This window comes from Garra rufa, chromosome 4 (genome assembly GCF_049309525.1).
Source record: "Garra rufa chromosome 4, GarRuf1.0, whole genome shotgun sequence".
Classification (NCBI taxonomy): Eukaryota; Metazoa; Chordata; class Actinopteri; order Cypriniformes; family Cyprinidae; genus Garra; species Garra rufa.
This window is the reverse complement of record NC_133364.1, coordinates 28,256,621-28,279,105: the sequence shown is the minus strand read 5'-3', so window position 1 is coordinate 28,279,105 and position 22,485 is coordinate 28,256,621. Positions and strand designations below refer to the sequence as shown.

At 35.4% G+C, this 22,485-nt stretch overlaps 1 protein-coding gene across 1 annotated transcript in view; it reads left to right on the top strand.

Annotated features, from left to right (window-relative positions):
* LOC141332858 (amyloid beta A4 precursor protein-binding family B member 1-interacting protein-like) overlaps positions 1-3,208 on the top strand; it is a 20,501-nt gene extending 17,293 nt beyond the window's left edge. The window contains exon 8 of the mRNA XM_073837819.1: positions 3,038-3,208. Within this exon, the coding sequence (XP_073693920.1) occupies positions 3,038-3,208 (171 nt within the window). The remainder of the gene's footprint in view (positions 1-3,037) is intronic.
* Positions 3,209-22,485: the final 19,277 nt, after the last annotated feature.

The following is a 22,485-nucleotide window of genomic DNA, read 5'->3' as shown; positions in this document are numbered from 1 at the left end:
GTTATACAGGTAACCAAGGATAAAAGACTTGAGTTGCTTCTAAAATAGTCACAAGTGGTTTTCCTTAAGTCAAGTCTGAAGTCTATAAAAATGCGACATGAGTGCGACTCGAGTCCGAGTCATTAACTCAAGTGCCTAAACCAAACCCTAATCCTAGCTCTGACCATATAGTAAGTACAAGTAGTTAATAATATTACTCAGTACTTAAATGTATAATTACACTGTAACACGGACACCTTAAAATAAAGTGTAACCCTATCTAACAATAAAAAAAAATAATCAATGAGAACTGCAATAAACTACCTGTGGCAAAACGGTGACTAAACAGCACTTTTTCAGAGTGAAATCCAATAGATTAACCCAAAATAAATGTTTAATGGCAAACACGTCGACGATTAGCTGACAAGATTGTTCATTCATTAAGTGATAAGCTGCTTTCTGACAAAAAGCAGTTTATTTAGTCTATTATCTATCCTCTACAGAAAAAAAAAAAATCTTGCCAGTGTACCTCTATGTTACACTTTGTTTTGCCAACCTTGAAGACTGGGCTTAAAGGGACTGTTACTAGTAATCCTGAAGACCTTGATTGGCTGGTTCAGGTGTGTTTAATTAGAGCCAGACCTAAAGTTTACCAAAATTGGCCTTCCAACTTTAACTCCTGGGGCCAAACTTCTTATCCTAAGTCTTAAAATCCAAGTGAAGTGAGTAGATAAGTACAATCTTACTCTGTGTGTGATATAGTTATGATTAAAACATGAAGTCAGGGCCGGGCGTATTGAAAAGCTGGTCTCCTTTTTAAAAATTAACCAGGAGACTTCAGTTTACTTCAAAGCCTCACAAAGCCAAACCTGACAGCCACAGTTGTATATATCTGTTAACATATATATATATATATATAAAAAAACTGTTTTAGGACTCCATTACTGTAAATCAAAGTTTATGTAATCTGAACCCTGGTCCTCATTGTGCATACTGGTCTTTCAACTGGATCAAGTTTCCCAACCACTGATGGATAACTTGATGGCTTTGGATTTGGTTTTCAAGCTAAAGTAAAGTAAAAGGCCACTTCTTAATAACAATAAATCCATCTTTTTTGTTTCTTAAAAAGTGAAAGGTGTAAAGATGCAAGCAAAACAGACAATTATCTTTTCTAATAAAACGTGACAACAAGATCGCAAATTCAAAAGAACTCCCGTTCAGAAAATTAAAATCACAAATAATACTACTGATGTAAAAAAAAAAAAAAAATTGGTTGAAAGTTAAGCACTTCCGTTACCATATAACTACAAACTATGATACAAATTCATCAGCATGCATTGATTAATCCCATGTTGTAGCAAAAAAAAAAAAAAAATTATGTCAGCAACTGAGAAAGTTAGTTGCAAAAGAGCAACCAGTGGGTAAAATGAGTCTAGAGCCCTGCTGTGATATATTTATGATTAAAACATGAAGTCGGGGACAGACATATTGAAAAACTGGTCTCCTTTTTAAAAAAATAACCAGGAGCCTTCAGTTTACTTCAAAGCCTGGCAAAGCCACACCTGACAGCCACAGTTGTATACAGTGCCTTGCAAAAGTATTCATACCCCTTCATTTTTTTCACATTTTGTTTTGTTGCAGCATTATGTTAAACTGCTTTAAATGAGTTTTTCCCCACATCAATTTACACTCCATACACCATAATAATGACAAAACAAAAACCAGATTTTTAAATTTTACAAATTTATTAAAAATAAAACACTGAAATAAGTACATTGTTTAGTATTCATACCCTTAACTCAGTACATAGTTGAAGCACCTTTACAGCCTCCAGTCTTTTCGGGTATGATGTGACAAGCTTTGCACATCTGCATTTGGCAATTATCTGCCATTCTTTGCCTCACCTTTTCACCTCTCAAGCCAAGTCAGCTTGGATGGGGGCTGGCAGACATTTTCTAGAGTCCTAGTTGTTCCAATTGTCTTCCATTATGGCTAATGCTTCTGTGAACCTTCAATGCAGCAGATTTTTTTCTGAACTCTTCCCTAGATCATTGCCTTAACGCAAGTCTGTCACTGAGCTCTACAGGCAGTTATCTTGACCTCAGGACTTGGTTTTTGCTCTGATATGCATTTTCAGCTGTTAGACCTTTTTTGAGAGGTGTGTGCCTTTCTAAATCATACTCATTCAAATGAATTTGCCACAGTTTAACTCCACTCGAAGTGTAGTAACATCTAGAAGCAATATGAATGCTCCTGAGCTAAATTTCGAGTGTCCCAGAAACGGGTATGAATACTTATGCAACGGGATCTTTTCAATTTTTTATTTTTTATAAATTTGCACAAATGTTACAAACCTATTTTTTGCTTTGCCATTATGGAGTAGGGAGTGTAGATTGATGTGGGGAAAAAAGTAATTTAAAGTAGTTTAACATAAGGCAGCAACATAACAAAATGTGAAAAAAATGAAGGGGTATGAATAATTTCGCAAGGCACTGTATATCTGTTGACAACTCAAAAAAAAAATGTTTTAGGGTTCCATTACTGTAAAATTACTGAAATACCACCTCTGGTCCTCATTGTGCATACTGGTCTTTCTACTGGGTCAAGTTCCCCAACCACTGATGGATACTTATTGAAAAAATGGGAATGTTTATCACAATACTGTATACCGATTGAAAAAAATGAAAAATAAGAGTATGGTTTCTGAATTTGTGAGTATTGAAGGTATAGTCAGGGACAGTTCACAAATCCATAATGCTCGGAGTTCAAACCTCTTGAGCAACAGTTCATTCCTTCACCAATATCATCTTCAAAGCAGATTCAATGATCACAAACATAGACACAGAACTGTTAATGTGAAGTTTTCACAAAGAGACTGTAAGCACAACAAATCTCTTCAACTGGAGCTAGGCTCTTTGGCCTATAGCATCACTTCCTGTTAGCCCGTATCATCTTCCTGCATACAGGGGTGAAGGGTAGATTCCCCCTGGCATGCTGAAGCATCCAACTGCAAGGAGCTGAAATCATTACTGACGTTTGACTCTACACATCCCTGTAGCGCCATATGCCCTCTTTTTGCAGGCCAATGCAAATGGTCAACATCAGGTTAAAGGACATGGCGAGCTTTCGCCAGCCTTTTAAACCATCGCCCAAGACAGCCCAAGGAGGAGATTTTCCCACCCACAGGAAGTCACTGCCACAGCGCTGTCTGGTGGATTATGCGATTTGACCCTTAGGGTGTCCTAAGACTTTAACCCGGTGCCGCCCACTACTGCTCCCTGTGTTGGTTAATGAGCACAATCCACAGACGTGTAATTGAAGGCAAGGTTAATTAACATGGAACTCAACTCGGCAAACATGCCATTTCAACACGGTAAAATAACGATCGTTGGGTTGGTAATTACTGAAGTTGCGCTGAAAGGCAAAGTGCGGATCCATCTGTGATTTATGGATATCATCATCTAGTCGTAATGAAGAAAAAGCCGTCGCAGAGGAAGAACAATCTGCAATGAGAACAGATGAACGACTTTCACTGGCAGCTCTTAGAGGCAGTTGGATGAAGGGCCCAAACCAAACTCTATTACATCATGTTCCAGAACAACGTATAAACACCAATACAGCCTTTTCCAGTGCCAAACATCCCATCAGTTGCTTAATTAGGTAAGCAATTATTAATATTATTTTTATATTGAAGTTTTCAGTCAAAGAAATTTACTCACTGACAAAATGGATAGTGAATGAACTGAAAGAAAAAAATGTGAGCGGTGCTCACTTGTGCAAAACAAACTGCCACAATGCTAGGTCATTGTGGGTGGTAGCCAGGGCTTTGCTAAAAGGTTGCTAAGGTGTTCCAGGTGGTTTCTTAATGGCAATGTTAAAAGAATCCAAGTCTCTATTAAATTCTGGACTCCAGAGACTAAGATGCTTTTACTGAAGTCTAAAAGCCCATTTCCATTGCAGCAACTTTTCCCAGGAACTAGGGACTTTGGGGCGGTACTCCAGGAACCAGGATCTAAATAAAGTTCCGGGTAGAAATTTGCCCCTGCTTGCAATGTAGTACTTTTTCAAAAGTCCAGAACTTTCGGGGGTGGGACTTGGGCGCTGAACATGCGGACTGGTTGAGTTCATGCAGCAACGTATTTCAACCACTATTTATTCACATAATTTTCCAAATATAACTGTTATTGGGTGATGTAATGTAGTTTCAGGTGAGAATATAGTTGTTTAAAACTCAAATTCGTGGTTTATTTATAAAGGTACACTGGCCTATTTGAAAATGTACTTTGCCGGTTTCAGAGTTGTGAGCTCCAGGCGATCGCCAGGTGCTCAGTGCTCATGTATCCCACTGAGAGCACCTCATCTCGGCTAGACCTTCTGACATTTACCGCTGGCTCTGATGTCTCTGTAATGGTTAAACATGAGATAAAATAAATTTTGGGTAAATCTAACAGGTAATCTTTGCTGTCATGAATCTATTATTTGTTCCAGGTCATATCGTTTTGGCTGGCTTTCAAAACTTTATATATTTATATATAAATTTAAATATATTTACAACTTTATTAAAACGAAAACAGGCAATGCTGTTTGACATTTTATTTCATTTCATTGTAATACATTCTGTTTTATTGTAATTTATTTTTTATCTGTTTTATTGTGTGTGTGTGTGTGTGTGTGTGTGTGTGTGTGTGTGTGTGTGTGTGTGTGTGTGTGTGTGTGTGTGTGTGTGTTTTGCATGAACCACATTATTGTGGCTATTAATATATTTAAATAAAACCCAACAATACCTGCCGGTCCCTGAGGCTCAAACCCACAACCTTCGGGTTACAAGTCCGACTCTCTAACCATTATTATATAATAGAAAACAGTTATTTTGGCTTGGTGAACATAAGAGACTTCTTTACAAGACATAAAAAAAATGTACCCTGCCTAAACTTTTGAATGGTAGTGTAAGTAAGTCAAAACACTATGGGGAGTAATGTTCCGTTAGCAAGGGTGCAGTAAAAATTTAACTAATACAAATCAATACAAAGAGTCTTTATCTGCAACATACTCTCGTAGGAAGGTTTTGGCTCTTGTGTGGATTACGGCCCATGAATTCAGTTAAGACTACATAAAAATATTCTGCACAACTGCAGTAGTCTTGTGGGACTCAAAACTGCTCATCAGAGGCATAAACGGCTCCCTGAACGTGTAACCACAGCAATTGTTGTGACTTCAGAAATGTTACGACATTTTTATCGCTGCTCAGTGTCTACGAGTGGGAGTGAGTTATGCAGAATGGCTTAAGTCCAATAAACCTCAATGTCTGAAATAGCTTGATGTGAGAGTGTGGACTGGAGAGGAAATTAATGATAAACAACCTAACTCTATTCGCTGCCACAACAGCCTTAGCACTGAATATAAGCAAAAAAAGTGAACTTCCCTGAGTATGAAATATTACGCAAGATTAGCCCATTAAAGAATTCATTTGCTTTTATTAGAAGCATAAGGGGAATCATTACATGCATTGTAATAGGAAACTCATGAGGCATTAAGAGAGCATGGCCAGACAATAAAACCCTGCTTGCAGTTCTTGTAAATTGATACCAAAAATAAATAAATTGATAACAAATTTGAAAAGGAGCAAATACATTTTTACGGGTGACCAAGTGATGTCCCTATAGAATACTCTAGAAATTATTCCGTTAATTGTTATAAACTACACCAAGTCTAGCATGACACGTTTCACAGATGTAAATGAACAAAAAGTGATTTCTCAGAGTGAGGATCTGCACAGAAATTCAATTTATAGCTTTTTATAGCCAAGTAATTAAACTAGATCCAAAAATATTCAATAACTGTGATTAGTCAGAGAAAACGAATGACTTTATGACAGGGCAATTTTTCCAGATCATTTTTGGCATTTTACACTCAGAGATGAAAAAAAAAAAAAAAAAAAGAATGTGCAGCTCACAAAGCGAGACATAGTTCAGTGTATGGATGAAGACATAAGAAAATGAATTCAGTTGATATTATATAATCTGCTAACTCTAGTTGTTAATTATCTATTATCAATTTCTGCTAGATTATGTAATTCCTTAAGGGCAAACATTCAGTTATTGTTACAATAATATTACTTACCACTACGCTATTTGTGACCCTGGAGCACAAAAGTAGCACAGGTACATTTGTAGCAATAGCCAAAAATACATTGTATGGGTCAAAATGGTTGACTGTTCTTTTATGGCAAAAATCATTAGGTTATTAAGTATCATGTTCCATGAAAATATTTTGTACATTTCCTACAGTTAATATCTCAAAACTTAATTTTTGATTAGTAATATGCAATGCTAAGATCTTCATTTGGTTTAAAGGCGATTTTCTCAATATTTAGATTTTTTCGCTCCCTCAGATTCCAGATCTTTAAATAGTTGTATCTCAGCCAAATATTGTGCTATCATAACAAACCATACAATCAATGGAAAGCTTATTTATTTCAAAAACATTACCCTTATGACTGGTTTTGCGGTCCAGGGTCACTTTTGGTAGCATTATGTTACTTGTTACAGTACGTTTTTAAAATTTCATTATGCTATTTGGTAGTTTTATGTTCTTCTGTTAATGTTACATTTCCTTACTTATTGACATTGCAATATTTGTTAATGTTACGTGACATTATTTGACACTATTGCATTATTCCAAAACAAATAAATGCGAACCTGAACCAAACTGGGTCAAACTGGTTAAATGAAAAGTTGGATATTACTTAACGTACAATCAAACTGCTGGCGTCCTTTACTTGTCGACAGGGCAGGAAAGTCTCGAAGGGAACTCAACCAAGAGGAAAAGAGGAAAAATACCTGCCACTAGACATCTCAGGCATCCCAAAGCAGTCACTTAACAACTCGTTAGAGCAAATGAGGGAAGTTAATCAGACCTGCATTAAAATCAGCACTGGGCTCAGTTCTTCAAAGCGAGAAATCCGAACAAACCGATACTCATTAAGGCCTCAATTGTGGGTCACACACCACTACCTGTTCAATTCAGCCGTGAAGGCCCATGGCACTTAGTCAATGAACAGCCCACAAAGACCTTCCAGAAGATGGACTGAAAGCAGGAGTCAGCGGTTACAGGGTTAGTGGACTTAATGTGCATGACGTAAAAGACATAGGCTATTTAGAATCTATGTGAACCATGGTGCCTCCAGGGTGAGTATATGCACAACATCCACCAGGAATGCTCAGGCTGATGGAATTTTATTCTCTACGGAGCAGAATGTTGTCTTCTTAGATGGGGTAAGTGCTCATGCTAACTAACCAAACAATGACCCCTATCAGCAGAACAACAATTGAAACAATAGTGCCAGTCGCTCCATCTTTGGTGCAATGAGTAACTCAATAAAACTGGCTGGTGTCCATCTTCTGCTAACAGCTCAGATCTTCTCTCTTCACTTCTAATCCCTTCGACCAGCACTGATGGTGTCGCTCAAACTAATAGCTCGCCCGATCCAGTGGATCTTTAACAGTAGCACCACTGATCCAGATTTGCCCTCCAGAACATTACTTTGAAAGAATCTATACATGAAGACGATGCAAATTACACCATCTTCCTCCTGAATCAATAGTGTGCCACACTACTGCACGTACCATTTCATCACACACTCATTACTTTCAATTATAAAACTTTATAGCAGTCTAATGGGAAAACAGATCCGAACGGAAAGAAGAGAGGAGAGAAAGAGAGTGGCCTAAGAACAAAACCTTCCGAGACAAAGTGGCTGCCTGATTAAATGGAGAATTCCATGAAGAACGGCACTGTAGATTGAAAATATTGATAGAATAGACATATGTAGCTTAACGAGCTATGCAAATGAAGCCAAATGATTAAAAGAGTAATGAATAGAGATATTGGAAGGGTCTGATGGTTTTGAAGCTTTTATTCATACTGAGAACTATAAGCCAAGGCAAATGAAGATGACTTTAAACCTAAAAATGTCTGATGTATATTGGAGAAGAAAATTACTCCAATCAGATTTCTATGCAATCTCCAGAAGTAAAAAAAGTGCTTTCAACAGATGTGTTTAATCAGTCCACTAGGAAACCGAGTCATGTTTCTACTATGACTTGTGCAATTAACGCTTCTGAGAGAGAACTATTTGCTTATGAACAAGGAAAATGATCTGCCAACTACTTTTGTGCTGTGCGTAAAACAGCTTTGATGCATTTTGTTATTATGGGTTTAATAGACTTGAGGCCTGTTCATACTAAGGACGATAACTATAAAGATATACACTACCGATTAAAAGTTTGGGATCATTAAGACTTTTTTAAAAGTCTCTTATGCTCATCAAGACTGCATTTATTTGATCAAAAAAAAAAAAAAAAAAAAACAATAATACTGCAAAATGTTATTACAATTTAAAACATATATATATATTTCTTTATTTTAATATATTTTCAAATAACTATAAATATAATTTTTATCAGATGTTACTCCAGTCTTAAGTGTCACATGATCCTTCAGAAATCATTCTAATATGCTGATTTATTATCAGAATTGTCAATGTTGGAAATGTTTTCTTGGAACCTGTGATTCTTTTTTTTTTTCAGGATTCTCTGATGAATATCAAGTTAAAAAGAACAGCATTTATTCAAAATATAAACATGCTCTAACAATGTAAATCTATGCTCACTTTTTATTAATTTAACATGTTTGGTGAATAAAAGTATTAATTTCTTTAAAAAATAAAGAATACAAATGTACTGACTGCTTACTGATTTTAAACAGTAGTGTAGTTTGTTAGAAAATATTTCTATTTTAAATAAATGCTGTTCTTTTTAAATTTTTATTCATCAAAGAATACTAAAAACAAATGTCACAGGTTCCAAAAAAAAAAACATAAAGCAACAGTTTCCAGCACTGATAATAAATCAGCATATTAGAATGATTTCTGAAGAATCATGTGACACTGAATACTGGAGTAATAATGCTGAAAAATTCAGCTTTGATCACAGAAATAATTTAGATTTTTAATGTATACTAAAATAATAGAACGTTGTTTTACATCATAATAATATTTCACAATATAACATTTTTTAGTTTTTAGATCAAATAAATGCAGCCTTAACGAGCATTAGAAAATACATAAAAAACCATACTGAAAACTCATAACTGTGGTAGTGTAGTTCTAAAAATATCTCATAATATTAAAGAATAGAGCAGGCACTGTACAAATGCGAGACACCTGCAAAGAAACGGCCCATTTTCTATTTTGTAATTTCCCCAAACATTTCTGTAACATAATAAAACATGAGTTCATTTAGTACTTTACTAAAAATTATGAAAATGATTGTTTAATAATGCAATGCCCTAACGGCAATGTACACTCAGCCAAAGCACTAACTGGCCCCTAATTTAGCCCTGTCATCATATATTTTTTAAAGCAGGAATCAAGAACAATCTGTGGTTTACAGAAATAATTCTGCTAAAAGGAATTCATGGGTGCATTTCATTCTGGGCTGCACTGTCTAAATAAAGGCTTATTCTCTGATCCAGACTATTTTAGACAAGCAGTGTTGGGGAAGAACTAATTAAAAGTAGCTGTGAACTTTATAGTTCATAGAAAAATTAAAATTATGTCATGATGAACTCACACTGTATGTCAAACCTGTAACAGTATCCTATCTATAGTTTCTATATGGAACAACAGCATACAAACTATGACTATCTCAAATGTGCTTTATTCAAAAGTTAAAAGTGTCTAATGTGAGTTTGAATAAAATTTATCTCAATCTTGAAAATAAATTAAAGCAAACATGTATGTTAAAACTGTGAACTCAATGCAAACTATCAAGCGTATCATCAAGAGTTCACGATAGTTAGATTTCTTTATTAGGTGTTCGAGGACATAGTGCAGACCAAACCAAAACGAGCTGAAACTTTTTCAGATGGTAGTAGTATTGCTCACTACTCAGATACAAAGACTTGGCCAAGTCGGTCTACAGGGGGCGCTAAAGCGACTGAAAACACAAAAATGCTCAGAACTTCTAGAACGTTTGGCGTAGAGTCAAAAAAACGATTTTTGGAATCTTTGGGTCAAGGCAGTTAAAAGCCTAGAAAGTCAGATTCACTCTATGAAGTCAGTTTTTTTTCGCCATTTTGAAGTAAATTCAAAACCTACTACGAACTAGTCCTAGTACTAGTTTTTTAACCGATCAGAACCAAACCAGCAGAGAAATGTTCTTTGGACAGTGTCTATCAATAATTATAAAAAAAAAAAAAAAAAAAAGTTAAACTTTCAACTCACAGTTGCAAAGGGGCACCAAAACGTTTTATAAGGCGGGCCACTTGAAAGAAATCGGCCACTAGTTGGCGCTAACGAGTTTTATGGCTCTGTAACCACATGATGTTTCACACATCTAAACAACATGCATATTATTTGATAGATCTCTTCATGCTGAATAACTTTGCCTCAAGAGCCATTGCTTTCAATCAAATCGTTCATGAATTGTCAATTATGTTAATTAATTATGCTATGCAATGCAGTTCTTTGGACTCTCTAGATCAATAATTATCAAAAAAAAATTGTTTTGTCCTTTGGTTAGCTATAAAGTGGTCATTTAAAAAAGGCCGGTGGCCACAAATACCCAAAAGCCTATAAAACCTAAACAAAAACTCAAAACTTCACAAATAGTTACTCATAGTTATGAATGTATTAAAAACACTACATTTATATGTGCTGCTTTCCCTGAAAAGTGCAAATGCAACCACTAGATGGCAGAAAATGGCTCATTCTACCAATTATATAGCTCTTTTCTCAGGTTTTACTTGGGTACTGACATTTAGATAATGATTTAAAACTAATATTATATTTAAAATCACATTTAGTCAAAGTTTACCACTTCATTTCCATTGAACAATCACCTTTTGCAATTATGCCACATTATACCTATTATTAACTTCAAATCTCTGTCTACAAAACATTTCTTTGCATGTGTGTATACGTATCCTTACTTTGTATTAACCTTTAATTTCATGTTGAGCATGTGTGTGTTGCAATATTATTTACCATGGGTGTGTTGTGATTTCAGGCCAAAATGTCAGTTTTTTTTTTTTTTTTTTTCCAGTGAAGTAGAAGTTGTTTTTAATTAATCATGATTTCATTATTTTAATATCAACCATGTTAATGTAAAAATGCTAACCTGGCTTTTGCTTTTGATCATTTGATAGCTTGCTTTATAGGATAAAGCACAGGACAGCCCAATTTCTATTTTGTAATTTCACCAAACGTTTCTGTAAAGCAATAAAAGATGAGTTTACTTAGTACTTTACTAAAATGAATAAAGCAGTTATGTGCAAAGAAAAATAAAATCAAGGTAAAATGTGCACAATAAAGGGTGGAAGGTATAACATTCATAACATTATGAACGTTAAACCATGTTCTCGTTATATTTGTGAACATTTTACCTGGCTCCTGATCTTGAAGCACAACTAAGTACATCCATTTATTTGAATAATTATGAAATATTCTTATGACTGAGTCATTCATTTTAATTTTCTAACAAATTCCAGCACTATTTTACATTAAGTAGAATGGTTTTGGTCATTTTAAAAACCTTTAAAAAGCAATTAATCAGTTATCAGCCATAAGCGATCGGGGCACTCAAGTCATATGTGCTTTTTTTGCTGACACCCTTGGGTGCTTTATTAAGCATTAGAGTAAGTCACAATGTCCTGCTATTATAATGAATTCACCCAACCGGATATTCATTAAATTGTCACCTGAATGATAATTTTTAGGGAAAACTATTCCTGACACTCCACCCCTAAAGAATCCTAATACTAATTCTAACTATCTTCTTGCTTTGCATTGTCAAAAAATTTCTTCCAGTCCAAGCTGCCTCTTTTTTCTTGGCCAGAAGAATCATGAATGTGGGTCAGACTTGATGCTGATGGCTCTGTAAAACTACTCAAGCAATCAAAAACTTGTCCTTCCTGTACAATAGTCTGACTACCACGAGTAGGGCTCCCTGCAGCCTCGCTACTAGCACAAATCAATAGGATTGAACCTAACTTCAGTTTGCTTTTTCTTCCATCAGGCCTTGGCTCTCAAAGCACAAGAACTCACAGAGTAGATTAGCAATTTCATTTGTTGAGAGCAAATTGTATTCAAATATATTTTGAAAGCTCTCAGAACAAGGACAAAAAAAGCCTAATGAAGATTTTTCCTGTCTCCTCTTGCATTTATTTACAGGCGTAATGAAAATGATTGTTTAATAATGCAATGCCCTAACAGCAATGTACACTCAGCCAAAGCACTAACTGGCCTGTAATTTAGCCCCGTCATCATGCATTTTTCAAAGCAGGAATCAAGAACAATCTGTGGCTTAAAGAAATAACATAATTCTGCTAAAAGGAATTCATGGGTGCATTTCATTCTGGGCTGCACTGTCGAAATAAAGGCTTATTCTCTGATTCAGAGTATTTTAGACGAGCAGTGTTGGGGAAGAACTAATTAAAAGTAGTTGTGGACTTTATAGGTTATAGAAAAATGAAAACGATGTCATGGTGAACTCAAACTTTATGTAATTTCAAACCTGTAACCCAGCATCCTAACTACACACAGTAACACGCAATAAAAGGTATCTTTTACATTTTATTCAGAGATTTTGTCCTAACCAGCTGCGACGACGACACACGAAGTTTCTATTTTAGAAACGTTTCTGTTTCTGCAATGTCAAGGCTGGAACAACTGCATTCAAACTATGACAATAATAATCTCAAGCACAGATTCTGTGGTTTATTCAAAAGTTCAAAGTGTCTAATATGAGTTTAAAGTGTCTAATATCATTTTGCATGACCTTTACAACCATACTGAAAACAACAATAGATAATTTGCCTCAGATCTTGAAAATAGCAATGCGAACCAACAAGCGTATTCCATAACAAAGATAGTATCAGTCAGTCAGTATGTACTTTTAATAATGTTAAAAAGGTTTAATATTTATAAATAAGATGATAAACTATTTGAGTGTTTCTGTAGCGTTGCATTGCTGTGTCTGGTGTAGACAGCCAAATTTGTTGTCTCTAGAATCTTGCTGTGTGGTGTTGTGTCTGGTAAGGACACAGTGTAAGACTTGTTCTACATAAATAAATAAATAAACAAGAATTCTGAAGACTGTGGTATAAATAAAACGTTCATTACACTAAGAAAACTGTGGGGGGGAAAAAAACATTCTTTAGGAATCTTTAATTTTTAAGAGCACAGACATAAACCAGATCTTGACATCCACCTTTGCTTTCCTTGGTGCAGAAATAGTCATTTATGAATGTTTTATAAACAAATCGTAGTTTTAAAGTGAGACACTGCAGGTGAATAGGGTAAAAAATTAACTAATAGTTATCACCTTACTTACCCAGTTGATTGATTACATTGATAATTGCAAACATCTTCTGTATTACAGGTTTTCTAAAATGTTATGTTTAAATACGCAAATGAGGCATTATTTAATGAAATATGCGCTAATTTGCATACATTTCTAGTACAAAAATCAAAATCAGTTTTAAAATTCTTGTTTGTTTGTTTGTTTGTTTGTTTGTTTGTTTGTTTGTTTGTTTGTTTGTTGACATATTAGAGTCAAATGTTTCTACAAAGGGGATGTTGGGTATCTAATTTTGTCACTCCATAATTCAGAAAAACAGACAAAAAAAAAAATTAGGGCTGGGACACGATTAATCGCGATTAATCGTTTCCCAGCCCTAAAAATAATGTATTTTTTACCATTTTTGGTGGATTATAATGTATAAAGCTAATTATATGAACAAATCCCTCTGTAAAAATCTTCAGGATATAGACAGGAATAAAAATGTAAAGTTTGGTGCATGTAAGTGCTACTGAAGTGGATATTTATGGCTCAGTGTAGGAAAAAACTCATTTTGAGAAAACGGCCTTTAAAAATAAGTATTGTAATTGAAATCTATTGGCACAAATAGAAAAAGTGCTATAAAAGAAACACTTAATGTCTTTTGGATGTTTTTTTTTTCACTAGTCTGAAAAAAAAAAAAACACTTCATGAAAAACCAAAAAGCCCAAAATCTGAAACTTGACAGGTGCATGGAAAAACAGCGTTTTTGCCTGCAGTGTCTCCACTTAAGTCTTATTTTTTTTCAATGAATCTATTGGTCCAGTTAGTTTTTGTCTGTTTCATGGTCATGTTCAGATGTTTTCAGAGGATCAGAAAAGTTGAAACAAAATTTACAGTAAAGATCTAACTAAAAAAAAATGTGATCATCAATCAGTCATAATTATTACTCTCAGGAACAGCAGAAAGAGCGAGGGCAGCTAGTGAGTGAGAGCTTCTCAGTGGATAATGACTAGAATTCTGGTCTGTATCTCAGACAAAGATACTTTATAATTTAGAAGACATGGAATATAGTGTACAAGTCATGGAAATCTTTAAGATTTGTTTAAAGCATGAAGGCTTCAGTCGCAGTCCCAGAATAACCTTCAAAATATCTCTTTTGTGGTCCACAGTCATCATAAGGGTGTAGAATAGCAATTAAATGATGGCAGAATTTTCATTTTTGCACTATTCATCCATAGTTGATCCACAATTCATACGTTCTGACTGTAGTTGAACTACTCTAAAACAGTATCTATCCAAGCTATTCATAATTTAAAATAGCTTCCCAAACACTGTAGACATGTAGTGATTTTTGGGCATGTGCCGTTAGACAGGCATTGATGGATATGGGTCTCTTGTCAGAGTGAAGCCGTGATGTTTTGCAACTACTTGCCCTCAGCAGTCAGCACTTGGCCCACATAGCACACTTTGAATGAGTATCTGTCACACATGGCACCATGCCTTATTGCGCCGGGTGGAATTGTGGGAAATAAATTGCTGAGGAAGTTGGTACAGGTATATTTTCCACCAAACTTTCCTTCCGCACACACAGGAGAGAGAGTTCTCCAAAACATCTTTATCATAGGAGAACAGGGGCCTTCTTAAGGCACTGTCATTGTCTTTTGACAAATATACACAGTGTATACAAACACAGAGGCATACAAAACAGAAATAAAGTACGCCTTTCAGAGAAGGAACAATTAAGCATCTCATTTGCCATGAGAACAGCCAGAAATTGTGTTGGGAGAAAACGAGAAAGGAAATGACAAATGGTGCATCAAAACTAAGAAATATAACTGCAGGATGTCTGATGACAGGATGTTATTCACCATTTTAATGGCCTAGGCACGAAACATACTCTACGAAAACATGTTAGTATGCAAGTTAGAGCTTAGTTCACACAAAAATGAAAATTCTGTCATCATTTTCTCATAATTTACTGTTGTTCCAGAGCCATCAGACATGTGTTCCTCTTCTAAATGAAGAAATTTTAAATGAATCCTGAGGGATTTCTGCCCACGCAACAACAATTTTGATGCTTCAACATGTTCATAAAGACATTATAAATGTATTTCATTTGTATTTGATGAAAAAATAATATTTTAGGCTTTTATTAACATATAATGATTGATACATACAGAACAAAACTCATCAAATTTGGTAAACAGAAGCTCTAATGTCCTTGCTTGACACACAAAAACCAATGAGCTTTGTTCTTTCATGTCAAACATGAAGTATGGTATGAACTTTTGTGTTTACCATATGATAACTACCAGGGGCGGCTGGCCCATGGTGGGTGATAGTGCATCGCCCTCCTTGAGCCACACGAAAAAAGAGAGGTGAAAGAGAGTCTTATTTTGCTAGTCCTAGTCTGCATATTACTGTACAATCAACAGCCTGAATGTCACTTTCCAACCTAAAACCCCGCCCCCTTGGGGCGATCTCAGTCAGATTGAAAATCGCCCCAGCCGGTCTCATAGAGTTATATTGTGAGATTTTTTTTTTTTTCACATTTTGAACCCTACAATGCATTTCAATGGGCACCGGGAGGGCTCGCCCCAACGTGATTTCGTAATACGCACTGATGCGTGCTCGAAGATGTACAGCACGCACGCGTAGCGAGACGTCTGAATGCATTGGCCATGCTTTCAATGGAGAGGGAACTTGTCAGGAACATGCCTGATTTTAATGAGAGGGTAATTGATCACTTTGCCTGCTTAAAAGAGAGGCGAGCAAAATTTCAATACAAGTGATGTGTGTTATTAAATGGTGCATTGTTTATGTTATCACGGTCGTAGCCAGCTATGAGGTCACCGAGGTCCGGACCTCGGTCATTTTTTATATTCAAAAATAAAATGTCAAGCTCTTTGAATGATTATTTAGCCGTTTAAACCACCTCATATCACATAAGTGTTTGCAATTCATGTTGCTGCGAGAAGCTAGCGCAGTGAACGGGGCTTGAGAACGCGTTGAGTGAGAGCGCGGGTGCAGCAGCCTCCGTTTGTTGCCAGATCCACCTATTATACGTGTGTTTTTTACTCGTTTGTCCAATTTAGTGTGACACTTTGGGACGTTTATAAAGTGGAAAGTTGAACGTTAGTTTTATGCCAGTGTCATTATTCTAACGTTATTTTTATAACTTGTTATAAAATAAAAATTCCCTCAGCTAAAAGAAAACCGAACTTTCCATGTAAAACATTATACTGAATAAAAAATCTTTCACAATCATCTACATGTCTGTCTATTTTGAAGTTTAGGCTATATGTAGTGCATTTGTGGGTGTGTTATTAAAGCACAATTCTTGACACCTTACTTCGGACCTCACTAATTTTCAAACCCTGTTTACGGCCTTGTATGTTATAAGTTGTATTCTTCAAATGTTGAATTTTAAATAGTTGTATTGATTGCATATTGGCAGCCAAATTTATACTGAATATGTTCTGAAAAGATTTGATTAATTACAGTTTTAATAGGAGAAATAAAAAGTCTTTAATTGTAAAGCAGTATTGCTTTTTTTTTTGCTTTTTTTTTTACTCTTAGAGGGCAAACTAGTTGATGACAATGTGTCTCTTGATGGCCATGGTGGAAGTGTTTCAGTGTATTTGAGACCATTGTGATAATTTTAATATAGCTATTCAAAATACTGCACAGTTTGTACAATTCATGCCTGATGTTGCCATCTAGGAACAGGGAAACCAAATCAAACAATGTAATGTAATGCTGTAAAGTTGGCTATCTGAATTTTATCATAATTTTACCCATTAAAGCGGTTATCTTTACCATCATCGGAACAGTTGCCCCCCCAGAGATATTTGTCAGGAGCCGCCACTGATAACTACAGTGGTGTGTTGAGCAATTATTACATTTATCATATAAAGTGATTGTGTCTCTTCAGAAGACTTGATTACAATGCACCATTTATATGGATTATTTTTATGATTACTTTTCATATGTATTTATACTTTTATGATTACTTTTTTATTATTACTTATATGTGACCGTGAACCACAAAACCAGCCATAAAGGTCAATTTTTTGAAATTGAGATTTCAACAACATCTAAAAGCTGAATAAAGCTTTCCATTGATGTATGTTTAGGATTGGGCAATATTTGGAAAATCTGTAATCTGAGGATACAAAAAAAAAAAAAAAAAAAAATCTAAATACTGAGAAAATTGCCTTTAATTTTGTCCAAATGAAGTTATTTGCCATGCATAATAGTAATCAAAAATTAAGTTTCGATATATTTACGGTAGGAAATTTATAAAATATCTTCATGGAACATGATCTTTACTTACTGATTTTTGGCATAAAAGAAAAATGTATAATTTTGACCCATGCAATGTATTTTTGGCTATTGCTACAAATATACCCTTGCTACTTACAACTGGTTTTGTGGTCCAGGGTCACAAACATGAACAGCACTGCTTTAACAAAAGCTCACAATGCAATTCAGGAAGCAGTGTTCATGCTGACAGCGATTTGGTGTTACAAAGCACCCAGAAGTCAGTCATTCTCAAAAGAGTCTGTGATTTGTGGCGACATGAGCAACCGCAACTGTTGGCAATGCAACAAAGTTGAGCAGAAATGTATGCTAATGAGCTGTGATGCGATGTAACCGTTCTCTTTCAGGTCAACCACTGTCACAGAAAGCGTTTGTGTACTTGTGTAGAGTTATGTTTCTGGCCTGAAGGACAAATTGGATGGAACTTGTAAAAACAAAGTGGGGCTTTGATTCTTCAGGATTAGACAAGGTCAAATGACCCAGAAAAAATGTATCCCAATGGATGACAACAACAGCAGAGCCTGGGGACAGGACCCCCATCCTCCATCCATTGAGTGCATCAATTGAGCCGCCCTTGCTCATTGCGTGGCTCAGGTTATTACTGTCTCATAAGCCCATTCGAAGGGTCCCTCTGGGCCCTTCAAAATCATTAGTCTGGACAACCCATTTAGTCTACTGGAAATCAAGCACTTAAAGGTGTAAAGGTCAAGAAAATGAAAGACTTTGGGAACAATCACAACGATTGAATCTGACAAAGCAACCAAAGATCCTTGGAAGAGCTTAAAGAGGCAGGGTATGACAAATGTTATGACATTATGATTGAGAAATGGCATTAAAATTCATGCCACTGGGCATATCTCAGTTGGTAAAACACCCACGCTGATATAAAACCAAAAACGAAGAACAGAAAAACTAGTGAGTTTACACCAGTTTTAGGAAAGACTTTAATATATATATCTCATATTATGAAAGGTTTATTGACTTACCGATATACTCAAAAACATAAACAACGAAGAAGGGTGTGACAAGGTCATTGATGCCTTGAACGTAACCACTGGCTGGATGTCGTATCGCCCAGATGAACAAAATCCGTTCAAAGATCTAGTAAAAAGCAGCAAAAGAAGAAGATATCAGAATATATACTCAACATTTGTAAGTAGCAGATATTGATATATACTGATTCATGCAATACAACATGAAAACTGTTAGTAGTAGAATTTGAGCGTACAAGGTCACTCAAACGGTTTTAATTAGAGACACAGTGGGATCAGCCACCCCCAGCCAGCAATCAATTAAGAAAATCAATTAAGCCTTCTGAGCTTTTTAATCATTAACATCACAACATTCAATAGCACAGACAGCAAGGTGAGAAATTACAAGTAGCTGTGTGCATATTTATTATTAGTTGGGCTGCTTCCTTTATTTGTGGTCTGCCAAGTAGGATGCGTTCCTGGATTTGCATAACTGTGGGTTCTGGTACAATACTGCTATTAAACAACCAGATTTTAGGGTTAACGTTAGTGTTAAGATTACCTCAGAGCTGGGGTTGGATGTGTCAAAGACAACATTTAATACCATCCATAATTTCTGATGTTAGAGTTAAGTTCAGATTAGTTTAGTTAGACCCAGGAATACGCTTATACCCAAATAATATTTTCATTTAGACATAAAATTTTTGTGTAGCCTGTCAAATGCAGCCTTCAAGTGGAGATGGAAATAAGATGACCAAGCGAAATTGTATTTACAAATGGGACACTTTGAACTCTAAATGAAACCCGATTTGCAGTGTTGTTCCAAACCCGTAAAAGCTCTGTTCATCTTCGGAACAATTTTAGATATTTTGGATGAAAACCGGGAGCTCTGTGGCTGTCCGATTGACTCCCAAGTAAATAACACTGTCAAGGCCCAGAAAAATATGAAAGATGCCGTCAAAATAGTCCATCAGTGGTTCAACCATAATTTTACCAAGCTTTTTGTACGCAAAGAAAACAAAAATAATGACTTTATTCAACAATTTGTCGCCTCCGCGAATCAAAGCGCAAATAAACGTAGAAAATGTATCAGTGTGCTGTGGCTAACACAGAACAGCGTACGCTGTTTGCGTCCGGTGCATAATCTCCAAAATGGTGCTACGGTGATACGGAGAAGACAAAGTCGTTATTTTTGTATTCTTTGTGTAAAAAAGGTATTCCCATAGCTTCGTAAAATTATGGTTGAACCACTGATGGCAGATGGACTATTTTAATGGCGCCTTTTATACTTTTTTTGGGCTGTGACAATGTTATTTACTTGGCAGTCAATGGGACAGTCACAAAGCTCCTGGTTTTAATCCATAATATCTTAAATTGTGTTCTGAAGATGAACGAAGCTTTTGCAGGTTTGGAACAACATTGGGGGTAAAGTGAAAAATAAAATTTTAGGGGTGGAGTAACACTTTAATGCTCTTTCAAACTAGATGCTTCAAAAACAAAGCTGCAAAATTATTTTATGCCTACTTGAACGCATGACATGTCAAAAACGAATGACCAACTTTCAAGTCCAGGTGCATTTGAGGGCATTAGAAATGAGATTTGGTGTTATACAGTCTTATTAACAATACTACAGTTATTAGTCAGGGTAGTTAGTTAGATTTTATGTAATTAGTTATTTGGTTTAACACAGGCTGTGCTGATTTTTTCTAATTTTATTTGATAAAAATATATATGTTTTTAACTTGACAAGTTAGTAGTGTGAAATTAAACCTCATATTCCAAGATTTTTATATTAATTCAAACATTTAAGGACACAATATTTAACAAAAACATGTTACAAGGTTAATTTGCTTCAGAAATAATACAATGTACTCTATTTTAATGCAATATTCACAGTATGTTTTAAGATGTATTATGTATTACAGAAAGTGTGAATTGATAACATGACTTAAATACACTAGCACAGTTTTTTTCTTAGATTATTGTACAAAAAATACTGTGCAGTCTTAATGTCATTTTCGTCAACAGTATGTTTTACTTTAAATTGTTTTATTACTGTTACAAAGCTTTTTTGTTCACAAATTGAAAAAAAAAAAGTAATCAGTATCAAATTTGACTAAAATATTTAATCCAGGAATATGTCCTACTTGGCAAAATCATGTTAATTCTTTAAACACATTTATGAATATATGTGTAGTTTGGAGTCACTTCAGTTCTTTGACTACAGATGTTGTTTTAAAGTTGAATCTTTTGACAGTAAAAACCAAGAACTTTTGTGGGACTTTCAACGTTCTGTCTTTGGAAGCAACACCTTAACTCAAAGTGATGGTGACTTTTCTCTTTTTTTGGTCTCACCTTGCTGTCACCTCAATGGAAAGAAGCATAAAGCTTGACTTAAATCAAGAGGGAAAATGGAAGACTCTTTCTCTTCTCTTCTCTCTGACGCATGCAACTGACATCTCCCGCGCTCCTTTCAGGGCGTAATGTATCTGTCATCCCCAAATAAACTCATCTCTCACGTTGAGCCCTAAACAATAAATGTGTACAAGGCAGCTCATGCTCGTTTATTCCGGATCCTGTCGATCAAATGGTGCGGCATTTTCATCTGCGTTCTTTTCTATGATCAAAGCTCCATTTATCAAAGACTTTAGACTGGTAATGTGAGTTTCTCCACATAGCTGACATCTCCTGCCTCTTTTCTCCCTTGTACCCTCCCATCTTCTCTCTTCTCCTCGAGGTAGTCATGGCAAGATCTCGCTCTCCTCCAGAAGCCCATTACATAGTGGAAATTAGACACTAAACCAGGCAGCAGAAATCAATGAGCGAGCTGGAGTGTATTGAAGTGCCTGAAGCGAATACATTATCCATTTATTTGGTTAGGAGACCTCGTCCATACTTTTCTTATCACTCCGTGTTATTTTAAACTTCTTTTAAATGCAAAACAATTTTTTGAAAGCCAGCAGGGGGAAAAGAATCTTTCTCAAGGCCACAGTGCATCGACACATTTGTCTTTGCAAAGGAAATTCATGTCTAGCGAGCTCATGAAACTAAATTTAGTGATATGAATATGCAATTCAAGGCTGTGATGGGTCTGGTTACATGCGCCTAAAAAAACGGTTAGCCAGCATGTCCAAAGACAAAATAAAACTGTAAACAGTAAAGCAAGTAATTAAAGTTGTTAGAGAATTACAAGACACTTTGGCATGCTATCATGTGGTATAAACGCAGCAATAGCATTTCAAAGCTAGCTGGCTCAATGTGAATGAACTTTGTTCTCAAAGACTTATTACTCATCTCATGTTATTTTAAAACTGAATGACGCATTTTCTTCCAAACATAACAGAAGAAAATGCTTTAAAGAACTGCACTGGTTGCTTTCGTCCATGCAATTATAATAAATTGAAACTGACATTTTCAAAGTTTCAAAAAGCATGCAAAGCACCATAAGTGGTCTATATGACATGCACTCATATTCAAAGTAGTTTAAAGTCTTCTAATATATTTATATAATGAACTTTCTTTCTTTCTTTATTTTTATTAGCATGCATTTAAGACTGTATGACAAATACTAAATACAGTTGAGGTCAAAAGTTTACATACCCCTTTCAGAATCTGCAAAATGTTATTTTACCAAAATAAGAGGGGTCATACAAAATGTATGCTATTGTTTATTTGGAACTTACTTTAGATTTTTTTTTTTTTTTTTTTTTGGTTAATGATAGTCGTTTATGAGTCCCTTGTTTGTCCTAAACAGTTAAACTGACTGCTGTTCTTCAGAAAAATCCTTCAGGTCCCACAAATTATTTGTTTGTTTGTTTTTTAGCAATTTTGTGTATTTGAACCCTTTCCAACTATGACTGTATGATTTT